General features: G+C 50.0%; 1 protein-coding gene across 1 annotated transcript in view; it reads right to left on the bottom strand.

Annotated features, from left to right (window-relative positions):
- Window positions 1–27,531, bottom strand: part of LOC118214643 (CUB and sushi domain-containing protein 1-like) — a 247,803-nt gene that overhangs the window by 177,123 nt on the left and 43,149 nt on the right. The window contains 2 exon segments of the mRNA XM_035394776.1: window positions 1,816–2,010; window positions 20,808–20,920. Of these exon segments, the coding sequence (XP_035250667.1) occupies window positions 1,816–2,010; window positions 20,808–20,920 (308 nt within the window).

Genomic DNA, 27,531 nt, shown 5'->3' with positions numbered 1-27,531 from the left:
AGTTAAGGACGAATGTTGATTGAATACCCGGCGGAGTGAATAAATCTTCCACAGCAACGGTCCGCACGATGGATGGCAGAGAAAGAAAGAGAGGAATGAGGAAGGAGAGCGAGATGCAGAGCTGATTTTACTCTTTCTGTTACCACTGTTTGAATTGCATTGTTTCTTTGCTAATGTTTACTGTAATTGTTTTTTCCCCATCATTTTAGAAGTACTTGCCTATAAGGATATAGCAATATTTACTATATTTACTTCATGCCAATAAAGCATATTGATTTGACTTGAATTAGAGAGAAAGAGAGAGAGAGAGAGAGAGAGAGAGAAAGAGACAGAGAGAGAGAGAGACAGAGAGAGAGAGGAGTGAGGGGGAGAGCATGAATGTGCAGACATGTTTTACAAGAACAAAAGGAAAAATAAAATGAATGCCTATGAGGCATAATATCAGTGGCTCGCATCAATAATAAATATCAAAAATTTGCACAAAAATTTCTGGAAGCACCTAAAATCAAGCCCTAGAGGCAGAGTTTATAGCACTGAAACTGCCAGAGCCCAACCGTAAAAACTGATGCAAGTCCTCCTGAAGCTTACTTATGAAATCAGACCAATAGATGCCTGAAAAATGAGAGAAAGTATGTGTGTAGTCCTATAAAGGTTCCCTCCAGACTTCCTGTGACTGTGTTCGCTCCTGTGACGGTTCCCCTCAGACTTCCTGTAAGTTTGTGTGCTCCTGTGATGGTTCCCTTCAGACTTCCTGTAAGTTTGTGCGCTCCATTGACGGTTCCCCTCAGACTTCCTGTAAGTTTGTGCGCTCCTGTGATGGTTCCCTCCAGACTTCCTGTAAGTTTGTGCGCTCCTGTGATGGTTCCCTCCAGACTTCCTGTAAGTGTGTGCGCTCCTGTGATGGTTCCCTCCAGACTTCCTGTGAGTGTGTGCTACAGTGCCCTTACAGCAGAGACACACATTCCTGTTTCTCTGCTGTAGCCGCACTTTAAAAAAGACTCTCTGAAATCTATTCCTGATCACCAATCATGGCAGCACACTGGGTCCACACTCTGATGTGAGACACAGTCAATACAAATGTTCCTGAGAAGGCTGAGGGGATGCTGACGGGGCGTGGGGGGGGGGGGGGGGGGGGGGGGGATTTTGGGTAGCTGAACAGAGGCATGAGGGAGGCATGGAGGAACAGGAGAGAAGATTAAAAAGAGAAAGAACGATAGCGCATCACCATCTGTGCCCTTCCTACTAATAACAGCTGTGTGTGAGAAACAATAATAACAATTTTTCCAATAAGAGCGGCGGCGCGGGAGGCGCGGGGACGGGAGACGGATCGGTCGGAGATTTGGGACGCCTTATTCTGTTAGCGGCTCTGGAGAAACCCGCGCGCTCCGATCCGTTTCCTTTTCTCTCCTGTTTTTTTTTTTTTTAAAGAATAACAATAAAGGAATTTAACTAAACGCTCCGTCCCTGTCAGACGCAAAGAAATTGGGAAATGGCGACACGGGTGGACCCTGAACCCCGGTCCCCGCAGGGAGAGGCGTCGGATGATTAGAAATTTACCGCCAGAAGCGCCATCGGAAATGCGCAGGAAAATCCCAGGAGCGGAGTTTGCATCATTACCTGCCAGCTGCAGCCATAAAGCATTTATACCCGGCCGCCCGTACCTGAGCTCAAATAAACACAGGGCTGTGCGAACATTAAGAGGGGGTGTGGGGAAGGGGAAGGGGGTGTTCTGAACCAGGACAGGGAATCTGTCTGGGTGGGTGTCTAAATCCAGAGGGGGTCTGGAAGGGTTTGGTTTGGGGGGGGGGGTCTTACCTCGGCAGTAGGGCAGGGGGAAGTCCCAGGAGGCGGTGCCAGTGGGCGTGGCCTGGCAGGTGAGGACGGCGTGCCCCTCCAGGGTGTACCCCGGGCTGCAGCCGAAATGCACGCGGTCCCCCATGCGGAAGCTGGAGCCCTGCTGCACCCCGTTCAGCAGGCGACCTGGGTCCCCACAGGAGAAACTGGGCAGCGCTGGGGGGGGGGGGGGGGGGGGGGGGGGAGAGAAGGGAGGGGGGGGGGGGGGGTGGGAGGGGCGTACAGGGGGGAGAGAGGGGAGAGGGGGGGGGCGGGGGGTGCAGGGGGGAGAGAAGGGAGAGAGGGGGGGAGAGAGAGAGATGGGGTTATAGTCAGACATCACACAGCAGAAGCAGTCAGGCTCCTTTAAACAGAAGAATGTAAAATGTAAACTTTCTGTAACTGAGAGAGAAAGCAGAGCACATCAGGACAGGCGGTTTGATGGGAACCTGCTTCCCTCAGGCACTGCAGAATAAAAAGAGCAGAAAGGGATGGTTTTACTGCGTTATGGACAGTCTGCTCCCCAAGGAACGGGCTTTATAAAAAATTCAGAACGTTCTTCTTTCGCTGAGGGATGCAGTGGAATTCCGGAGTGATCTTCCCTCGTCCAAGTGCAAACACAGCAACGCTTCCAAAGAGAGGGTGACTGGCCAATGAGCAACTGTGATATCACCTCCCCCTGCCACCTTATCCCACAGGTCAACTGTGATGTCACTTCCCCCTGCCACCTTATCACACAGGTCAACTGTGATGTCACTTCCCCCTGCCACCTTATCCCACAGGTCAACTGTGATGTCACTGCCCCTTGCCCCACTGTCTTACAGGGCCATTGTGACACCACTTACACTTGCCCCATAATCCAACAGAGCCACTGTGATGTCACTACCCCCTGCCCCCCTAAGTACAAGACAGTAAAAAAACCAAGAATAAATCAAAACCAGCTTTTTTATTCTGAAATAGGAGGCAAAACCGAGCCAGAGTCTGAGCTCACAGCAGGTGAAGGAGAACATTGAGACACAGAGAAATGGCCGGTGTGTTTTCAGCCAAACGGTGCCTACAGGTCTGCTTCACGGCCGTGTGATCAGAGCACCTCAGGGACCCTCCTGTCCGTTTAGCTCCTGAAGGATCATCCATCCCAGCCCTGATGCTCTTACTGCTCTTATGTGTAGTGATTTTTTAAACTGCACTGATTCTCTCTGAGCTGTAGTGAATCTCTTAGCTGTAGTGATTCTCTCTTAGCTGTAGTGAATCTCTTAGCTGTAGTGATTCTCTCTTAGCTGTAGTGATTCTCTCTTAGCTGTAGTGAATCTCTTAGCTGTAGTGATTCTCTCTTAGCTGTAGTGAATCTCTTAGCTGTAGTGATTCTCTCTTGGCTGTAGCGAATCTCTTAGCTGTAGTGAATCTCTTAGCCGTAGTGATTCTCTCTTGGTTGTAGTGATTCTCTTAGCTGTAGTAATTCTCTCTCTCCATCCATCCACTCCTTCACCCCCCTCTCCCTCCATTCATCCTTCTCCTCACCCCTCCAGTTCATCCCTGAGCTGTGATCAGATGAGGGGTAAAATGTGTTGATGGCTCTCCAGGTAAAAGAGTGAAAGATGGTCCAGGTGTGCCCCTCAGTATCTACACATCCACATCTGCCTGTTTGGACCCAACAAGGAAGATTAGCCTTCAAAACTGTGTCAGGCCTGGATTTCAGATCCCAAGACACTCTGCTTTTAAACTGCATGATGTGGCAAGTTTATTCACAGCTTAGAAAAGGACATACAAAAACAACACCGGCTTTCAGAAACTGTAATAATGTCTGGTAATAAATGCTTAATAAATCATCAATGATTGAATTATAATTCCTTTAGAAATAGGAATTCTGTATGTCTGTGCTTGTGTGGAAAGTTCCTAGTCTGGCAATCCTGGACTAATGACTCATACCCCACATTCAGTATGATTTATTTGTCAGAGTTTGCACATCTGTGCCCTAGAGCAATTTTTATGCATTATAAAATTAGCATAGGCATGCTGCTTGAGAGCTTCTGCAAAATGAAGCGACCCCATTTCAATCTTTACCAACAAGAAAGCCATGAGATCACAGGAGAGCCATGAGATCACAGGACAGCCATGAGGTCACCGGAGAGCCATGAGGTCACAGGAGAGCCATGAGGTCACAGGAAAGCCATGAGATCACAGGAAAGCCATGAGATCACAGGAAAGCCATGAGATCACAGGAGAGACAGACACAAGCACCCTGACCACGCTAACCACTCACTGAGATAAGCAGAAATGTCATATCTCTGCAGATGGTTATTGATTCTTAGTTCTACATTATCTCTGCTTCTGCGAAGCACCAGGCTTCCTGCTGTTTTTGCTGAAAATATCCTGTAAGTTCCTGTCTTCTTTCTCCCTCTGGGTGGTAGAGTGAGTCAAAAGACAATTGTATTGGACCAACACAAACAGCATGGGTCCACTTTTCAGGGAGGAAACATATATAAATTATATTCATATATAGATGTTTATATGTATTTACGATTTCACATTAACATTTCAGAAGGGAGATGTACACATGCCAGGGTGGAACTTTTCCTACCTCTTTGAAATGGGCAGAGATCACACAATAGCGGAGTGGGTAATGCAAAAGTGCTAGCTGGAATAAATACTGCTCATCGGACAGCAGAATGGGTAATACTAAGGTGGTAGTGTTTGGACAGAAGATTAAGGTCCTTAATTGGCAGATTTGTCTGTGCTGTCCACGGATGTACACACACGCACCCACACATGCACATGCACACAAACATACATACACACTAACATACATGCACCCACACATACACATGGACACAAACATACATGCACCCACACATACACATGCACAAACACACATACACACTAACATACATGCACCCACACATGCACACAAACATACATGCACCCACACATGCACGTGCACACAAACACACACACACACACACACACACACACTGTACACACAAACACACACACAAATAAACAAACACATACACACACACACACACACACAAACAAACAAACAAACAAACACACACACACACACAAAAACAAAAACACACATACACACACACAAACACAAACACATACACACACACAAACAAACAAACAAACAAATGCACACACACACACACTCACAAACAAACAAACACACACACATACACACACACAAACAAACACACACACATGCTGTATACACACACACACACACGCACTGTTCAGTCTCCAGATATTAAAGCAGAAGATTAAAAACTTCAAAGGTACAGGTCTGGGAGTTGTCAATGGGGCGAACAGACTCTCATGCAAAATTGATGAGCAGAAGCCCGGTCCCCACAATGCAATAACGCGCGATGTGAGGACCTTCAGCGCGTCTGGCATCCAGACGGACGGCGCAGCGCAGGCGTCCCAGGGAGCGCGAGCGCAAAATGACTCTGATCCACCGGGCACACACGACGCCGTGTTTAAGGACGCTATTCACACGCAGACATCCCAAACACCACCTCAGGGTTACGTTTCCGTGGAGAACGCGCAGCTTCGCTCACTGACAGCCTCTCTGAATATTACACGCGCGCACGCCCGTAAACAAAAACGCATTCCCCGTGCAAATCGCATTCACGCTTCCTCAGGGAGCCACAAACACACTGCCAGCTTTGACTTCTCAGCTACTGTGGAGAAAACAAAGGGTTTCCTTAAAAAAAAAAAGGGAAAAAAAAGAGATTCTGATTGGTTAACATAGCACCCCATGACTCATTCAAGACTAGGTGTTGGTGTTAAGAAAAATAGTCAAAACTATTGCATGCAAACCATGGTAGTGTAGTCACATTCAGCTAGGGTTTAAGAACCCCTGCAGCTAATATTTTCATTATAGGAAAGTAAAACAGGAAATGAGTGTATTGTCTTTTTGCCAGACTCAATGGTTAACAGTGCATGATATCATAATTCATGGCTTACATTTAGATATATTTTTCAATTCCTATTTTATTTTATTTTTAATTCTGCCTTACCCATAGTCAACAGGAAATGACACACAGGAAGTAGCAGCTAGTGTCACACACTGTGGTGTTCAGACGCTCTGGGATGCGACTGAACATGACTAGTGGGAGTCATCATTGTCTCCTAAAAGAAACCTTCACATTGCAAAATATTTCACTTCATTAAACAGCCTCTCTGAAAGTAAACCATCAATTATGACATCATCGATTTTCACACCGCGGTACGAATCCACGGTGAGTCAGTGGAGAACGTGGGCATTTATGCATGAGCTGAAACGCACAGCACACAACGCTGCCTGTTTCTGCCTGTTTGTCCCTGTAACCGAGGGCACATCAGAGCTGCGTGAGTTCATCTTTAACTCTTTGTGTTTCATCAAATTAGCGCACGCCAGCGCTGGCCTCATGTTTGACCAAACGGCATTACCGTTATTTACCGCGGTTCCCCAGGTTACGCAGGGGGGGTCAGGGGTTAAAGCACAGCGACCCCAGAGAGAGGCCGTGCGATTATGAGCAGAGTCACACAGCGCCATGTGGCTCTGCAGAAGGAGATCAGCAAAGGAGCATGGGAGGATTTGATTGGCTTTCAAGATATATCTTTTTAGTAATTTTTTATTCACGTGAAGAAAGCATATAGACTCACCTAGAAAAAACTGGACAAAAAACACACAATCACACACAAACACACACACACACACATTTTTATAAAGTGGCAACATCCCACAAAGTGTTCAATGACTCTGCTTTGAACTGTGATTGGCTCATTTTCGCTCTCATGGCAGATCCCTTTGAGTTGAGTCTAACAGTCACTGGCTCATCCCATTTGGCTCCTTCAGTATAACTGGTGTGGCTGTTCCAATTCCAGGACTATGAAATCCTAATTAAAATACAATAGAGATATAATCCTCACACAAAACCATTAAAAAACCATACAGACCCAGAAATGGCTGAAAAATCATTTATTCAAGCCACAAACACACAAACAGACACACACACACACACACACATGCACACCCTCACACCACACACACACACACACACACACGCACACACTCTCTCACACACACACACACACACTGACACTGACACTCACACACACACTCACACACACACACACAGATAAATAAACACAAACACACACACACACTTACACATACACACAACACACATACACAGATACATAAACACACACACACACACACACAGATAAATAAACACAAACACACACACACACTTACACACACACACAGATACATAAACTATAAACCGCAGAGCTAATGCCAGCACAGTGGAATCTGCACTGCTGTGATAAACATCCCGCTTTAACAGAGGTGTAAAACCTACAAACCGCTAACCGCTAATCTCCTATCGACCGACCATCACAGGGAATCTTCGCTCTTCCAAATCACTTCACAAGGAAATAAACGAATGAAAAGGAAACTAATGAGCTGTGGGCTCTCCCACACCCCCACACCCCCCACTGCAGAAACGGTTTTAAACTGGCCAAAGTCATTAGGCTCGTTATTCAATCTGTTATCCTCCTTATGACTCGTCTCTGAACACAGAGTCACTCCCTCTCCAACACAGGCGACACAACTATAAACCAGGCCACTGAGAGGCCAAGTACTGAGTCTGTGTGTTTGAGAGGGAGAGCGAGTGAGTGTGCGAGAGAGAGGGAGGGAGGGAGAGAGAGACAGAGGGAGAGACAGAGAGAGAGTTGGAAGGGAGAGAGAGACAGAGAGCGAAAGAGGGAGACAGAGAGAGGGAGGGAGAGACAGAGAGAGAGCTGGAAGGGAGAGAGAGACAGAGAGCGAAAGAGGGAGACAGAGAGAGGGAGGGAGAGAGAGAGAGTTGGAAGGGAGAGAGAGACAGAGAGCGAAAGAGGGAGGGAGAATGAGAGAGAGAGAGAGAGAGAGAGAGACAGAGACAGAGAGGGAGATAGAGGTGGAGAGAGAGGAGAGAAAATAAGAGAAGGCAAATTGATTTCCTCTGGTAGAATCATTTTAGCAGATTATGATGATTCGAGTGTGTTGCTTCTGCTGTGGATTTAGTACTAAGACCTGGATTTAAATAAACTTGTGTCTTTAACGTTGATGCATTTTTATCCCTGCAAACAGTTTGGCATTCAGTGTGGTTTCCCCAACACTGAGATTTCCCTGATCAGTAACACCCAAATACAGTGAGGACCCAGAACTGGATGAGCAACCACACCATATACCCACGCCATGCACCCACTCCACACACTCACACCACACCCACACCACACACCCACTCCACACACTCACACTACACACCCACACCACACACCATATACCCACGCCATGCACCCACTCCACACACTCACACCACACACTCACACTACACACCCACACCATGCACCCACTCCACACACTCACACCACACACTCACACTACACACCCACACCATGCACCCACTCCACACACTCACACCACACACTCACACTACACACCCACACCATGCACCCACTCCACACACTCACACCACACACCATATACCCACACCATGCACCCACTCACACCACACACCCACACCCACACCCACACCATGCACCCACTCCACACACTCACACCACACCCCCACACCACACACCCATACCCACACCATGCACCCACTCCACACACTCACACTACACACCCACACCACACACCATATACCCACACCACACACTCACACCACACACCATATACCCACACCATGCACCCACTCCACACACTCACACTACACACCCACACCACACACCATATACCCACACCACACACTCACACCACACACCATATACCCACACCATGCACCCACTCCACACACTCACACCACACACCATATACCCACACCACACTCCCACACCCACACCATGCACCCACTCCACACACCCACACCACACACCATATACCCACACCACACTCCCACACCCACACCATGCACCCACTCCACACACTCACACCCACACCCACACCACACACCCAAACCACACACCCACACCACACTCCCACACCTACACACCCACACCACACACCCACACCCCCACACCACACTCCCACACCTACACACCCACACACCCAAACCACACACCCACACCACGCCCCGCACTACGCACCCACACCCTGTCACAAACCACACTCCCACACCCACACCACACTCCCACACACCCACACCACGCCCCGCACTACGCACCCAAACCCTGTCCCAAACCGAGCCCCAGCAGAGTCAGCACACAGCCACAGACTCGCCTCCTGTCAGCACATCCAATATCTACTCTCCACAAAAACTGAACAAATTTAATACTGACCTCCACCCACCAACAGTTTCACCCTCTCTCTCTCCCTCCCTCCCTCCCTCTCTCACCCCCTCTCCCACTCTCTCCCACTCATTCCCTCTCCCACCCTGCCTGTCTTCATTTTTTCTAATTGTTTCTCTTTCTCTCCGTTGTGGAGAGAATGTTAATTTCTCTACTGAATTCTGCGCCAGAGAGACAGAAAGAGAGAGAGAGGGGAGAGAGAGGGAGGGAGAGAGAAAGAAGGAGAGAGGGAAAGAGAGAGAGAGGGGAGAGAGAGAGAGAGAGAGAGAGAGAGAAAGACCTGAGAAAACCCTCAGCCCCAAACACAGAGGAGAGTTTTTCTTGTTTCTCTATCTCTTCATAGCCATCGATTTTCCGTCTCGGCCGCTGGGCTGGCGCGTGCAGAAGATGGCGTTCCCTTCTGGGCGCGGCGCAGGACAGCTGTTCCTCTCGCCCTTTAGACATGCACAGGACGCGCCTCTCAGAGAAGCACAATCATAACAGGTGGAAAATTCATCCGCGGTGTTTTGCACATGAATGAACCTTCGTTTAGACTCCGTTTGTGGGCAAAGCCTCACACTCATAACAGAGCCCACTAACCGTGCCGGCCAAATCGGAGTTTACAGAGCGAGGAGGAGAAACGCTTTGTGGAGCGGGAGAGGTTTAGCCTGCCCAAACCCCCTCCGCCCCCCCGACGCTGCCTTTCAGTTCTTCAGTTTGGCCCAAAAGCCTTCTGCCTTCAATGAGAACAGAGCGGAACAAATTCCGATAAGAAGAGAGGAACTGGTTTTATTTTCCTCTAAGGGGGAGCATGGCGCTCGTACGCCCAGGCTGGCGTGCACACAACGGGACACTGGATCCCCAGATAAACGTACGGGACACTGGATCCCCAGATAAACGTACGGGACACTGGATCCCCAGATAAACGTACGGGAAACTGGATCCCTAGATAAACGTACGGGACACTGGATCCCCAGATAAACGTACGGGACACTGGATCCCCAGATAAACATACGGGACACTGGATCCCCAGATAAACGTACGGGACACTGCATCCCCAGATAAACGTACGGGACACTGGATCCCCAGATAAACGTACAGGACACTGGATCCCCAGATAAACGTACGGGACACTGGATCCCCAGATAAACGTACGGGACACTGGATCCCCAGATAAACATACGAGACACTGGATCCCCAGATAAACATACGGGACACTGGATCCCCAGATAAACGTACCGGACACTGCAACCCCAGATAAACGTACGGGACACTGGATCCTCAGATAAACAGGCGGGACACTGCATCCCCAGATAAACGTACGGGACACTGGATCCCCAGATAAACGTACGGGACACTGGATCCCCAGATAAACGTACAGGACACTGGATCCCCAGATAAACGTACGGGACACTGGATCCCCAGATAAACGTACGGGACACTGGATCCCCAGATAAACATACGGGACACTGGATCCCCAGATAAACATACGGGACACTGGATCCCCAGATAAACGTACGGGACACTGGATCCCCACATAAACATACGGGACACTGGATCCCCAGATAAACGTACGGGACACTGAATCCCCAGATAAACGTACGGGACACTGGATTGGATCTCCAGATAAACGTACGGGACACTGGATCCCCAGATAAACATACGGGACACTGGATCCCCAGATAAACATACAGGACACTGGATCCCCAGGTAAACGTACGGGACACTGGATTGGATCCCCAGATAAACGTACGGGACACTGGATCCCCAGATAAACAGGCGGGACACTGGATCCCCAGATAAACGTACGGGACACTGGATCCCCAGATAAACGTACAGGACACTGGATCCCCAGATAAACATACGGGACACTGGATCCCCAGATAAACGTACAGGACACTGGATCCCCAGATAAACATACGGGACACTGGATCCCCAGATAAACGTACCGGACACTGCAACCCCAGATAAACGTACGGGACACTGGATCCCCAGATAAACGTACGGAACACTGGATCCCCAGATAAACGTACGGGACACTGGATCCCCAGATAAACGTACGGGACACTGGATCCCCACATAAACATACAGGACACTGGATCCCCAGATAAACGTACGGAACACTGGATCCCCAGATAAACGTACGGAACACTGGATCCCCAGATAAATGTACAGGACACTGGATCCCCAGATAAATGTACAGGACACTGGATCCCCAGATAAACATACAGGACACTGGATCCCCAGATAAACATACGGGACACTGGATCCCCAGATAAACATACGGGACACTGGATCCCCAGATAAACATACGGGACACTGGATCCCCAGATAAACGTACCGGACACTGCAACCCCAGATAAACGTACGGGACACTGGATCCCCAGATAAACGTACGGGACACTGGATCCCCAGATAAATGTACAGGACACTGGATCCCCAGATAAACATACGGGACACTGGATCCCCAGATAAACATACGGGACACTGGATCCCCAGATAAACAGGCGGGACACTGCATCCCCAGATAAACTTACGGGACTCTGGATCCCCAGATAAACGTACGGGACACTGGATCCCCAGATAAACATACGGGACACTGGATCCCCAGATAAACATACAGGACACTGGATCCCCAGATAAACTTACGGGACACTGGATCCCCAGATAAACTTACGGGACACTGGATCCCCAGATAAACAGGCGGGACACTGGATCCCCAGATAAACGTACGGGACACTGCAACCCCAGATAAACGTACGGGACACTGGATCCCCAGATAAACATACAGGACACTGGATCCCCAGGTAAACGTAAGGGACACTGGATTGGATCCCCAGATAAACTTACGGGACACTGGATCCCCAGATAAACATACGGGACACTGGATCCCCAGATAAACAGGCGGGACACTGCATCCCCAGATAAACGTACGGGACACTGGATCCCCAGATAAACAGGCGGGACACTGGATCCCCAGATAAACGTGCGGGACACTGGATCCCCAGATAAACGTACGGGACACTGGATCCCCAGATAAACGTACCGGACACTGCAACCCCAGATAAACGTACGGGACACTGGATCCTCAGATAAACAGGCGGGACACTGCATCCCCAGATAAACGTACGGGACACTGGATCCCCAGATAAACATACGGGACACTGGATCCCCAGATAAACATACGGGACACTGCAACCCCAGATAAACGTACGGAACACTGGATCCCCAGATAAACGTACGGAACACTGGATCCCCAGATAAATGTACAGGACACTGGATCCCCAGATAAATGTACAGGACACTGGATCCCCAGATAAACATACAGGACACTGGATCCCCAGATAAACATACGGGACACTGGATCCCCAGATAAACATACGGGACACTGGATCCCCAGATAAACATACGGGACACTGGATCCCCAGATAAACGTACCGGACACTGCAACCCCAGATAAACGTACGGGACACTGGATCCCCAGATAAACGTACGGGACACTGGATCCCCAGATAAATGTACAGGACACTGGATCCCCAGATAAACATACGGGACACTGGATCCCCAGATAAACAGGCGGGACACTGGATCCCCAGATAAACTTACGGGACTCTGGATCCCCAGATAAACGTACGGGACACTGGATCCCCAGATAAACATACGGGACACTGGATCCCCAGATAAACATACAGGACACTGGATCCCCAGGTAAACGTAAGAGACACTGGATTGGATCCCCAGATAAACTTACGGGACACTGGATCCCCAGATAAACAGGCGGGACACTGGATCCCCAGATAAACGTACGGGACACTGCAACCCCAGATAAACGTACGGGACACTGGATCCCCAGATAAACATACAGGACACTGGATCCCCAGGTAAACGTAAGGGACACTGGATTGGATCCCCAGATAAACTTACGGGACACTGGATCCCCAGATAAACATACGGGACACTGGATCCCCAGATAAACAGGCGGGACACTGCATCCCCAGATAAACGTACCGGACACTGGATCCCCAGATAAACGTACGGGACACTGGATCCCCAGATAAACAGGCGGGACACTGCATCCCCAGATAAACGTACGGGACACTGGATCCCCAGATAAACAGGCGGGACACTGCATCCCCAGATAAACGTACGGGACACTGCAACCCCAGATAAACGTACGGGGGGCTGGATCCCAGCTCTGCACAGATAAACGTGCGGGATGTTTGCGCTCATCACAGATGAACACACATGCGTCTGAGGTTTGGGGGCACGGGATATTTATTGGGAGGGGACCCCGGCGAAGCAGACCTGGAGGCAGGCAGCGATCCAAACACGAAAACATCGCCTCCTGCCTGCACTCTGCGTCAGGACTAATCGCCACACCATCAATCAAAATCTATATTTATAACTGCAGAAATGAGTCTATCAGCAGGGGGACCCACCAGCAAGCCACACACAGCTGCACTAAACCACAGAAGGCACAGAACGCTAATGGAAAACACAAATCTACTCAAGCACCATATCGGAAAAGGTTTATGCCTTTAAGCAGTCTGTACGCCCATTAGCATCACACAACACACTGAGCATTAACTGCAGTCTGTCAAACGCTGACCAATAACAGGAGACGGCAGCCGTACGCATCACACCAGACACAGTCCAATGGCAGCAGGCTATACCTTTATAACGACAAGACACACACTGTCCAAGAGGGGTTAAAATGAGAGCGTAACTGCAGTTGGGCTATGATTACCCTGCCTGTGAGAGTAAGAGCAGCATTAAACCTGAGCTCACAGAATGGCGGTCGCTCTGAAAGTGCTCTGATTGGCCGGCAGAGCCGCGGCCTGTGCCGAAATGAACAGATAAGTGCACTTTCTGGTGTTTAAAAACACGGCACAGCAGACTCAGCCACGCATCCGCTCTGCTCTCAGCAGTAATTAAAGCGCAGAAATTACAGGCCAGAATCACAGACAGGAGCGCAGACACGCCCCAGCGAGCCACAGGGCCTGTCCTGGAGCCTGGCACACTGATGCTGGTCTGAGTGCTACTACAGGCCATACCAGCACCCACAGCCTCTGTCTGCAGGGTCTGCTTTGATTGGCAGGCGTGACTGCTATTACCTCGCCTCCCTGATGGGCTCAAACAGGGGCCCCGCTGGCCCCTCCACCCACATCTGGCCCCCCGAGGGCCCGGGGGAGTGTACACTCAGAGAGCAGGCTGTGTGGAGCTGGCCCCCAGAGGGCCCGGGGGAGTGTACACTCAGAGAGCAGGCTGTGTGGAGCTGGCCCCCTGAGGGCCCGGGGGAGTGTACACTCAGAGAGCAGGCTGTGTGCAGCCCGGGGGAGTGTACACTCAGAGAGCAGGCTGTGTGCAGCCCAGGGGAGTGTACACTCAGAGAGCAGGCTGTGTGCAGCTGGCTTTAGCTCCGGACCTCACTCTGCTGCGGCCCTGTCATACAGGATATGCAGATAAGGAGTGAGGTCCTCTCTGTATGACCGCTAGTGAATATCTTACCCTTAGAGGAGTACAGCACTCAAACACACACACACACACACACACACACACACACACACACACACACAAATACACCCGCACAGACACACACACACACACACACACCTCTGTGAGTGGCAGATCAGTAGGCCAGCTGCAGCCCCTGTCTGGCTCTCTGATTAAAGAGGCTCTACGGAGGAGGAGAAGCAGGAGAGCTCATGAGCTGGCTGATAAATATGGCCTCACACGCTGGCATTATGCACAGACATGTCCTGCAGTTAATGCTTTAAAGGTCTGAGCATGCGGAGCCTGGAGGCTACTTTTGTCCACTGCAGAAATGCCTCTGCGAAAACAACAAGAAGCAATAAAGGAAGAGAGAGAGAGAGGGAGAGAGAGAGAGACAGAGAAAGCGAGAGAGAGAGAAAGAGAGAGAGAGGGAGAGAGAGATAGAGAGAGAAAGATAGAGATACAGAGAGAGAGGAAGGGAGACAGAGCTTCAGCACCATGGACAGCCACACATAATCACACAGAGGCCTTCAGAAACACAGACAAGATAAACACACGTCTGCTTCCTTAGTCAATATTTTTTGGAACCAGTTTTAAGATATATATTTTTTTTGTTGGGGAAGGGGGGGGGGGCTGGGGGCTAGGAGAAGAGAGCCAGAGTGAACCAGGTTGAGCTGCTTGATCAGCATAAAAATATGTGTCGAAGCAGTGTAGTATAATAGGTAAAGAGCCTAAAGGTCACAAGTTCAATTCCCAGGTTGGACACTGCCGTTGTACCCTTGAGCAAGGTACCTAACCTGCATTGCATCAGTGTGTATCCAGCTGTATAAATGGATGCTCATGCACCTGACCACATCAACATTCTTACTGTGAGTGCACCTGACAACATCAACACTGTGCTACTCTAAGTACACCTGAGGTCTTATGAGAGCTGTAGGTTATTTTTTGTTTTTTTTGAGATGGTCATACATTTTCAGTAGATCTTTATTAAAATAATGACCAATAAGATGAGTATTACTGTGAATTTATATACTAAATGGAGCAGAATTTGGTATGACTCTAATCCAAATATGCCTGAATGCCTTGATTGAATAAAAGTGCTACACCTTTGCATTTAAATGAGTCCTGAGCACAGGAAAATGTGAACGACTGGCCTACATTTACACTAGGCAAACAAAATGCAGTTCCACAGCTGCTCAAACCACACCATGCTGCTCAAACCACACCATACCTGCTCAACCCACACCATACCTGCTCAACCCACACCATACCTGCTCAGACCACACCATACCTGCTCAACCCACACCATACCTGCTCAAACCACACCATACCTGCTCAACCCACACCATACCTGCTCAACCCACACCACACCTGCTCAGACCACACCACACCTGCTCAAACCACACCATACCTGCTCAAACCACACCATACCTGCTCAACCCACACCATACCTGCTCAGACCACACCATACCTGCTCAAACCACACCATACCTGCTCAACCCACACCATACCTGCTCAGACCACACCATACCTGCTCAGACCACACCATACCTGCTCAACCCACACCATACCTGCTCAACCCACACCACACCTGCTCAACCCACACCATACCTGCTCAACCCACACCATACCTGCTCAGACCACACCATACCTGCTCAGACCACACCATACCTGCTCAGACCACACCATACCTGCTCAACCCACACCATACCTGCTCAACCCACACCATACCTGCTCAGACCACACCATGCTGCTCAGACCACACCATACCTGCTCAGACCACACCATACCTGCTCAACCCACACCATACCTGCTCAAACCACACCATACCTGCTCAACCCACACCATACCTGCTCAACCCACACCACACCTGCTCAGACCACACCACACCTGCTCAAACCACACCATACCTGCTCAAACCACACCATACCTGCTCAACCCACACCATACCTGCTCAGACCACACCATACCTGCTCAAACCACACCATACCTGCTCAACCCACACCATACCTGCTCAGACCACACCATACCTGCTCAGACCACACCATACCTGCTCAACCCACACCATACCTGCTCAACCCACACCACACCTGCTCAACCCACACCATACCTGCTCAACCCACACCATACCTGCTCAGACCACACCATACCTGCTCAGACCACACCATACCTGCTCAGACCACACCATACCTGCTCAACCCACACCATACCTGCTCAACCCACACCATACCTGCTCAGACCACACCACACCTGCTCAACCCACACCATACCTGCTCAACCCACATCATACCTGCTCAACCCACATCATACCTGCTCAACCCACACCACACCTGCTCAGACCACACCATACCTGCTCAACCCACACCATACCTGCTCAACCCACACCATGCTGCTCAAACCACACCATACCTGCTCAGACCACACCACACCTGCTCAAACCACACCATACCTGCTCAGACCACACCATACCTGCTCAGACCACACCACACCTGCTCAACCCACACCATACCTGCTCAGACCACACCACACCTGCTCAAACCACACCATACCTGCTCAACCCACACCATACCTGCTCAACCCACACCATACCTGCTCAGACCACACCACACCTGCTCAAACCACACCATACCTGCTCAACCCACACCATACCTGCTCAGGCCACACCATACCTGCTCAACCCACACCATACCTGCTCAACCCACACCATACCTGCTCAACCCACACCACACCTGCTCAAACCACACCATACCTGCTCAACCCACACCATACCTGCTCAGGCCACACCATACCTGCTCAAATCACACCATACCTGCTCAACCCACACCATACCTGCTCAACCCACACCATACCTGTTCAGACCACACCACACCTGCTCAAATCACACCATACCTGCTCAACCCACACCATACCTGCTCAGGCCACACCATACCTGCTCAACCCACACCATACCTGCTCAACCCACACCATACCTGCTCAACCCACACCATACCTGCTCAGACCACACCACACCTGCTCAAACCACACCATACCTGCTCAACCCACACCATACCTGCTCAGACCACACCATTCCAGCTCAGACCACACCATTCCAGCTCAACCCACACCATACCTGCTCTGCTCAAACCACACCATACCTGCTCAAACCACACCATGCTGCTCAAACTAAATAGGCACACACACACACAAACACACTCACACTTATACACACACAGGCACACACACACACTCACACATCTACGCACACACATCTACACACGCACATGCACATACCCACATACACACAAAGGCACACACACACACACATTCACTCACACACACACACACACAGGGACAGGGAATTTCGTCTTTCTGAGTAGCTGAGGCACACATAGCCTAAAGCCGTCCCCTTTGCTCCATTTTGTCATGATGTCACCATTTTGTGGTCAGCGTGACATCATCTTTAGTGGACTGTGGCACTCATACATTTGGTGCAACAGGACATATTATACAGGCCATATCCCATCTCTCCTGGTCCTCCACATAGGGGAGGGTTGGTGGGGGGGTGTTGGGGGGAGTGGTATTTATAGTTATACACTTTTCCTGCACCTTAGTAACATCATACAGCTGGATTTATGGCTCAGCATGTTGCCAGGGTAACGGGTTACTGAGATGCTATGGATTTTCTTCTGTGTTTGATATGCCGTCTTGAATTGGCTTAATGGCATGAGGATGAAAATGGTGCCGACTGAGCCGGGGGGGGGGGGCGGGGGGGTTAGGCAGTGGGAGAGCAGAAACAAGCAGATGCTTTAAGTAAAAAGCGTAGTTCCAGAACAGCCTGCAGATACTTCACTGGGCTCTGCTGTGGCCAAGGAGCCAGCCGTGACGCATGGAAACAGTGGGGATTAGGCTCCTCAAAGCACCGCCCGCCCGCCCGCCTCCACGCCAGCCCGCTCGCCCGCCTGCCCCCCCCCCCCGCCCGCCCGTCCCCCGCTCGCCCGGTCGCCCGCCCGCCCCCCCGCCCCCCCGCCCGGCCCCATCCCTCCCGATGAGACACGCCCCTCTCGACTCCAGCACAGGGTGAACAGGACCACTTAAATAATGACTGGAACCCGCTTTCGAGGGATCCGCGCACTCAAACAGTGACAGGAACATTCCACTGACACTGCATCAGAGTGACTGCAATCCCCAATACAGGAGGATGTGAGCATCTGATCCCCATCATACTGCACTACTCTGTGCAGCCCTGCATACTGCACTACTCTGTGCAGCCCTGCATACTGCACTACTCTGTGCAGCCCTGCAACACACACACACACACTCACTCACACACACACACTCACTCTCTCACACACACACACACACTCACTCACTTCAGCTGTACACACACACACACACACACACTGCAGCTGTACACACACACACACACACACACACACACACCGCAGCTGTACACACACACACACACACACACTGCAGCTGTACACACACACACACACACACACACACACACACACACACACACTGCAGCTGTACACACACACACACACACACACACACACACACACACTGCAGCTGTACACACACACACACACACACACACACACACACACACACACACACTGCAGCTGTACACACACACACACACACACTGCAGCTGTACACACACACACACACACACACACACTGCAGCTGTACACACACACACACACACATACACTGCAGCTGTACACACACACACACACACACACACACACTTCAACTGTACACACACACACACACACACACACACACAAGCTTTAATTTATCAGTTGCCACAGTCTGTAGTAGAGTAGCTTGTGACAGATAAAATTCCTGAATGTAAAACACAAATCTGTGTTCCCAGGTAAATAACTCTACATTATTCATTCACTCAGCAGAAACCTTGGTCAAAAATCAGGGCATCCATTTTACATTAATCTGTGTTCCTACAGCTGGATGAAGCAATTTTTCAAAGCTGAACAGCTGAATATGTCAGAAATCACTGCTCCACACTGCTGCTCTGATCACTGCTCCACACTGCTGCTCTGATCACTGCTCCACACTGCTGCTCTGATCACTGCTCCACACTGCTGCTCTGACCACTGCTCCACACTGCTGCTCTAACCACTGCTCCACACTGCTGCTCTGATCAGTGCTCCACACTGCTGCTCTGACCAGTGCTCCACACTGCTGCTCTGACCACTGCTCCACACTGCTGCTCTGATCACTGCTCCACACTGCTGCTCTGAACACTGCTCCATACACACACACACAAGCACTCAAACATACACACACTTACAGTGTAAGTAGCTCAACATCAGAGGGATTAAATCATGACCTTTCAAAGCACCCACCATCCAATGATTATAATTTATTTTATTTAGTAATTTTTTGGGGTGGGGGAGGGTGAGGAGTAAGGGTTTGGCAGTTTGAATTAATCCTGAATGTATAATCTTACATTGTAAGACAAGAGATCAGAAAAACACCCTAAAGCTTTGGAAAGAGAGAATATATTATAGGATTATAAATTAGCTCTCGTTCCTTCTCTCTCCCATCAAGTGCATTTCACTGTGTTCCATCACAGATGTAACGTGAATTAATGGTTCTTATAAATGTAAATTATTTTGCAGACCTGTTCCGTCACTGGCACCAGCACAATAAAGTCTGATCTTAATTTCAACAAATGTTCTTATCAACTAGGAGTACAAACTCAACACTGCTGCTCTGACCACTGCTCCATGCTGCTGCTCTGACCACTGCTCAATACTGCTGCTCTGATCACTGCTCCACACTGCTGCTCTGACCACTGCTCCACACTGCTGCTCTGACCATTGCTCCATACTGCTGCTCTGACCACTGCTCCACACTGCTGCTCTGATCACTGCTGCTCTGACCACTGCTCCACACTGCTGCTCTGACCATTGCTCCACATTGTAGCTCAGATCATTTAGTCATACTGCTTGCTGTGAACAGGTAAACTGGTGAACAGATAAAGCGGTGAACAGGATAAAGGATGAACAGGTAAAGTGGTGAACAGGTAAACTGGCAAACAGGTAATGAGTTAAACAAGTAACACAGTGAACAGGTAAACTGGAGAACAGGCAAAAATCTGAACAGGTAAAGCAGTGAATAGGTAAAGAGCTGAACAGATACAGCAGTGAACAGGTAAAGCGGTGAGCAGGTACCTTCGTATGAGACCCTGAAGCCCTGGCCACTGACGGCGTAGTCAGAGAGGAACCAGAGCGTGAGGTGCGTCCCCGTGCTCACGATGGGGGCAGGCAGCCGGAACCCCGACAGCCTACGGAGAGGGGGAAGGGACAAAAAGCATCCTGTCAATCAACAGAGCAGAAGACACTCAGGAGCAAAGAGCACAGGAGAGCACATCGTCCGGTAAACAGAAAACAGAGCACGCTGCAGTACATTCCAGATATGCAGACTTTAAAAAATATAATAAATATATCTCACAACACTGTTTTTTAAAATGAATTATCTGAAAGGAACAGCATACTTTCCCTTCAGTACTTGTGTATGAATGAGTAACAGGTGGTTTGAGATAAAAAACAAAAGCTTTCATTTGCACAGTACACCCTTGTCACCAAGGGCAACTTAAAAATCATCCAATCACATGGCTGGATGTTTGATCACATGACTGGAAGTCCAATCATAAGGCTGGATGTTCACAGACCTGGTATGAGCCCCCCTCAAAGTATCTTGTGTGTGTGTTTATGTGTGTGTGTGTGTGTGTGTCTGTGTGTCTGTGTATGTTGGTGTATGTTGGTGTGTGTGTGTGTGTGTGTGTGTGTGTTTATGTGTATGTTGGCGTGTGTGATGTGTGTGTGTGTGTTTATGTGTGTGTGTGTGTGTCTGTGTATGTTGGTGTGTGTGATGTGTGATGTGTGTGTGTGTGTGTTTATGTGTGTGTGTCTGTGTATGTTGGCGTGTGTGATGTGTGTGTGTGTGTGTGTGTGTTTATGTGTGTGTGTGTGTGTGTGTCTGTGTATGTTGGCGTGTGTGATGTGTGTGTGTGTGTGTGTGTGTCTGTGTATGTTGGCGTGTGTGATGTGTGTGTGTGTTTGTGTTTATGTGTGTGTGTCTGTGTGTCTGTGTATGTTGGTGTGTGTGATGTGTGATGTGTGTGTGTGTGTGTGTGTGTGTGTCTGTGTATGTTGGCGTGTGTGATGTGTGTGTGTGTGTCTGTGTATGTTGGCGTGTATGATGTGTGATGTGTGTGTGTGATGTGTGTGTGTGTATGTGTGTGTGATGTGTGTGTGTCTGTTGGTGTGTGTGATGTGTGTGTGTGTGTGTGTTTGTTTGAGTGCTGTACTCCTCTAAGGGTAGGTGAGGTCCAGAGCTAAAGCCACCTCCACACAGCCTGCTCACAGTGTGTCCACTCCCCGGGCTTTCTGGGTGCTTGTACTCAGCATAGGTGACTTCTACCTGAAGAAGACGAGCCCCTGATCCACCCCATCAATCAGAGAAACCTTCCCCCCTGATTGGCTGTGCTATCTGGGCGTGACTCCACAGACAAGTTTCAAACCTTAAGTCTGATTGGCTAAAAAGCCTGCCAGTCATCTTCTGATTCCATGGGCTGAAGGTGAGGACAGAGATGGTACTCATCGGCATGAAATGTCATGTTCAATCTTCAGAGAAACGTGTCAGATACCCTTCAAATCCATTTAGAAATGATTTAATGGGCTTGGAGGGGGCGGGCTGAGAAAACAGGGACCATTAAATATGTCTTTGAAACAATTTAACTGAAGCTCATTTACAACCAAAAATCCTACAATCACATAACATAAAAAATAATGTGTTGCACACTGGGAAAAATAGATGCTTTTTTTGTTTAAAATTTCAATTTGCATTGATTTTACTGATGCCTAAATAATTTTAGTATTTCACATAATTATTTTGATTAAGGTCTGTGCTGTAATATCAACATGTAAATAGTGAGTACTGATTGGTTGGTGTATATAGGTATGTAAATAGAGAGATGAGTGCTGATTGGTGGGGGTATGTTGGTATGTAAATATACTTGGTATAGTGAGTGTGGATTGGTTGATGTATCTTGGTATGTAAATATAGAGGTGAGTGCTGACTGGTTGGTGTATATTGACATATAAATATAGACAGTATAGTAAGTGCTGATTGGTTGTGGTTAAGAAAGCGGATGCGAGAAGCGGGGACAGAAGCGACAGTGGGAAGCAGTGATGTTCCACACACCCACACTGCGTCTTTACAGAATGAGATTAAACCAGCAGCCAATCACTGAAGAGGCCTCGAGCGCCCGAAATCAGGGAGAAGAGCCAGCCAATCACACACCTGCACCGCCAGCCAGCGAATTACACACCTGCACCGCCAGCCAGTGAATCACACACCTGCACCGCCAGCCAGACGCAGCCAGGAGCTACAGGTGCGCCGGAGAGGCACCGACACGCTCTTCATCTGACAGAGCCTTCCTCTCACCAAACACAGCCCCATCAATCTGAGCTGCTCACCAAACACAGCCTCATCAATCTGAGCTGCTCACCAAACACAGCCCCACCATCTGAGCTGCTCACCAAGCACAGCCGAATCAATCTGAGCTGCTCACCAAACACAGCCTCATCAATCTGAGCTGCTCACCAAACACAGCCTCATCAATCTGAGCTGCTCACCAAACACGCTGCTCACCAAACACAGCCCCATCAATCTGAGCTGCTCACCAAACACAGCCTCATCAATCTGAGCTGCTCACCAAACACAGCCTCATCAATCTGAGCTGCTCACCAAACACGCTGCTCACCAAACACAGCCCCATCAATCTGAGCTGCTCACCAAACACAGCCTCATCAATCTGAGCTGCTCACCAAGCACAGCCCCATCAATCTGAGCTGCTCACCAAACACGCTGCTCACCAAACACAGCCCCATCAATCTGAGCTGCTCACCAAACACAGCCCACAGACCCTGCACTCACACACAGAGCAGAGTGAGATTCTGCACTCACACACAGAGCAGAGTGAGACTCTGTACTCACACACAGAGCAGAGTGAGATTCTGCACTCACACACAGAGCAGAGTGAGACTCTGTACTCACACACAGAGCAGAGTGAGATTCTGCACTCACACACAGAGCAGAGTGAGATTCTGCACTCACACAGAGCAGAGTGAGATTCTGCACTCACACAGAGCAGAGTGAGATTCTGAGTAAGCCCAGGGCCATACTTACATATCGTTATGTCTGTATAGCCTGAAATCTCCCACAGACGCAAATATTCACAGACGCTCACAGACGCTCACCGACACTCGCAAAACTCCCAGAACCTCGTGGCCACACGGTGAATTTAAAAAAAGGAAAACCGAAGCGTTCAGTAGATCTTTCCAGGGTGGCGGTGGGAGGGGGAGGGGTCCCGAACGAGAGAGCCAAAAGAGCCGCGATCTAATCACCCTCACTAACGAGCTTCATTTCCCATCATCCATAACATTAAGCGCAAATCTCATTATCACACGGAATTATGCAGCGATAATACTGACATGGCTTTGTTTTACATGTTGAGTGGGCTTCTGTTCATAGACCTCTGTACCCACCCCCCGACCCACCGCCCACCCCCCCGGGCCCCCAGCACCCCCCCCACCCCCCGAACCCCCGCCCACCCGCCCACCCCCCCGGGCCCCCAGCACCCACCCCCACCCCCCGAACCCCCGCCCATCCACCACCCCCCCCCCCCTCCTCCCACATGCTCAGGTTGCTCATAGCCAGGATTGACGCCCAGAGCTTTCATTCAAACCCATTACGCATGAATCATTAAACCGATTCTCCACAGCCAGGTTTGCAAAGCCGCGCACCCTCTGCTCTTTGGGCTTTTATGCAACGTGAGCATCTGTACTCTACCTCCGTTCATTGATGAACTCCACCTCCGTTCATTGATGGGTTTAGCCATGGAGCAGCCTGCGCTTAGCGCTGAAAAATGATAGGAAAGATGGCTGCAGTTCATTGCGTCAGAAGGATGAAAGAACGAAATAGGCACGCATAATTCACCAAGGCTGCTTATTCATACGCTTCACCTTCACTTAGCAGGCAGTGCAAGTGCAGGCAGTATGAGCAGGGTTTCATATCCATTAAATATATGAGAAAGAGAGAGAGAGGGGGCGGGAGAGGGAGAAGAAGAGATGAAAAATGACAAAAGAAAGATAACGTAATGGTGATACTGATGATGATGATGATAGGAAAATAGGCTAAATTGGCTAAACTACTGATTGGCAGGTGAACAGTCCCCTGATAGTCATTAATCAGGACAAATAATCCAGCTTCAGACATGAAGACATAATATATGATCATTTTTCTTGTGTGTGTGTGTGTGTGTATGCGTGTGTACACGTGTGTGTGTGTGTGTGTGCGTGCATTTGTGTGTGTGAGTGCGTGTCTGTGTGTGTGTGTGTGTGTATGCGTGTGTACACGGGTGTGTGTGTGTGTGTGTGTGTGTGTGTGTAGTGTGTGAGTGTGTGTGTGTGTGTGCATAGGGTGTGTGTGTGTGTGCGTGTGTGTGCTTGTGTGTGCGTGTGTGTGTGCGTGAGTGTGCGTGTGCGTGTGCGTGTGCGTGTGCGTGTGCGTGTGCATGTAATGTGTGTGTGGGGTAGACACACCAGGTCCAGAGGCGTCCCCTCTGCCTGTGCAGCTGTTCTCTGTGTCTGTGTGCGTAAAATGAGCAACCACCGAGCGGATGAGTGCACGGCAGAGCTCTCTCCCTCTCTCTCTTCCGCTCATTCTCTTTCTTTCACTCTCACTTTTATCTCTCTCTTTCTCCCTTTGTCTTTCTCTCAGGCTGCTACAGAATGTATCTGAGCACAGAAAACCAGCTGAACTCTGTGTTCACCTGACAGATCCAAACAGCGCTTTTCTCCAACACACAATAAGCCTCTCTTTCTGGAAAGAGAAGCACAACAAAAAGAGACAAGAGATCGATCTCTGCCCACCCTCTGTACTCCGCAGCATTATGCTTCTCTACCTGGAACATTCAAATGAACATTCCAGTGCAGCTCAAAGGTATGAACACGCAAAAAACACAACACTGCCAAAGCCAGCATTTGCATATCACAACTCCGTCTATCTGTCTGTCAGCGGTTCTGTCAGGGTTAAGCAGATAGTCTATCAATGTAATCCAACGTAATGGCACTGCCACATAGGAATCAAACCCGCAACCTCTTAGGCTTGCAGCAATTCCCCATTAGCGCATCCGCTCCTCACTGTAACAGCTTTGCTTTCACGCTGTATTTTCCCGTTGGCTCCGCTCCTCGTTAATTAAGCCGTTTGAACAGAGCAGCCGCAGCAGGCCACGCGTTTGGTGAGGAAACAAAGCGGCTTTACTTCAGGCGTTCAGCGGCGCCGCACAGCAAGGAGAAAGCCCACTGAGGCTACAATCCCACCCACACCCGAACGGTTCCACTGTTTAAACACAGCGCAGTCTGCTCACCCAGCTCCGGCGGCAGAGCCACGTACGGCTGAGAAGGAAACGACCGCGAGCCCTTTGGAATTACAGGAACATTAATTGCTCCGGAAATGTGGTTCACAGGCGTGCTCTCGGAGTGCATGAGGCCGTTTACGTCCAGGTTTCATTACCATGGAAAGATCCCATTTGTAAGCTTCCACACTTCTGTGCCACAGACAGCAACCAGAGTTTAAGCAGTATGAACAGAGTTCAGATTTCAGCACCATGGACAGAGTTCAGATTTCAGCATCATGGACAGAGTTTAAATTTCAGCACCATGGACAGAGTTCAGATTTCAGCACCATGGACAGAGTTCAGATTGCAGAACCATGGACAGCAGGACCTTTTCCAGGGAAAGTGTGGCTGAAATACCATTTTTAAGCAGCACAGAACTCTGACTCCGGACCAGCTGAGCTCCAGCTCTGTGTGTGCAGTTGGGTGGGGAGATCTCAGCTTGCTTCCCCTCTTTCTGAGATGCTGAACATGCGGAAGTGGTCAGTTCCCGCAGTCTGCCTCCTCTCCACACACAGAGCCAGACACCCCTCACACCCCACAAAGCTGCCCAGACACAGGAAATAAACATTATCCTGAAGGAAAGGGAAAAAAACTTCTCCTCAAAATCTCTAAACATGCTGTCGCTTTCTCTGCCTCTCCCCCTCCTCCTCCCTGCTTTCACTCCCTCTCTCCTCTCCTCCCCCTCCTCCTCCTCCTGCTTTCACTCCCTGCCTCTCCCCCTCCTCCTCCCTGCTTTCACTCCCTCTCTCCTATCCTCCTCCCCCTCCTCCTCCTGCTTTCACTCCCTCTCTCCTCTCCTCCCTCCTCCTCCCTGCTTTCACTCCCTCTCTCCTCTCCTCCCCCTCCTCCTCCTGCTTTCACTCCTCTCTCCTCTCCTCCCTCCTCCTTCTGCTGCTTTCACTCCCTCTCTCCCCCCTCCTCCTCCCTGCTTTCACTCCCTCTCTCCTCTCCTCCCTCCTCCTTCTGCTGCTTTCACTCCCTCTCTCCCCCCTCCTCCTCCCTGCTTTCACTCCCTCTCTCCTCTCCTCCCCCTCCTCCTCCTGCTTTCACTCCCTCTCTCCTCTCCTCCCTCCTCCTTCTGCTGCTTTCACTCCCTCTCTCCCCCCTCCTCCTCCTGCTTTCACTCTCTCTCTCCTCTCCTCCTCCTCCTCCTGCTTTCACTCCGTCTCTCCCCCCTCCTCCTCCTGCTTTCACTCCCTCTCTCCTCTCCTCCCTCCTCCTCCTGCTGCTTTCACTCCCTCTCTCCCCCCTCCTCCTCCTGCTTTCACTCCCTCTCTCCTCTCCTCCCTCCTCCTCCTCCTCCTGCTTTCACTCCCTCTCTCCCTCCTCCTCCTCCTGCTTTCACTCCCTCTCTCCTCTCCTCCCTCCTCCTCCTGCTGCTTTCACTCCGTCTCTTCCCCCTCCTCTATCTTTAGTCCTTCCCTCACATG

Source organism: Anguilla anguilla, chromosome 1, assembly GCF_013347855.1.
Source record: "Anguilla anguilla isolate fAngAng1 chromosome 1, fAngAng1.pri, whole genome shotgun sequence".
NCBI classification, from domain to species: Eukaryota; Metazoa; Chordata; class Actinopteri; order Anguilliformes; family Anguillidae; genus Anguilla; species Anguilla anguilla.
Note: the sequence above shows the minus strand (reverse complement) of the source record. Positions and strands in the feature narration are given on the sequence as shown.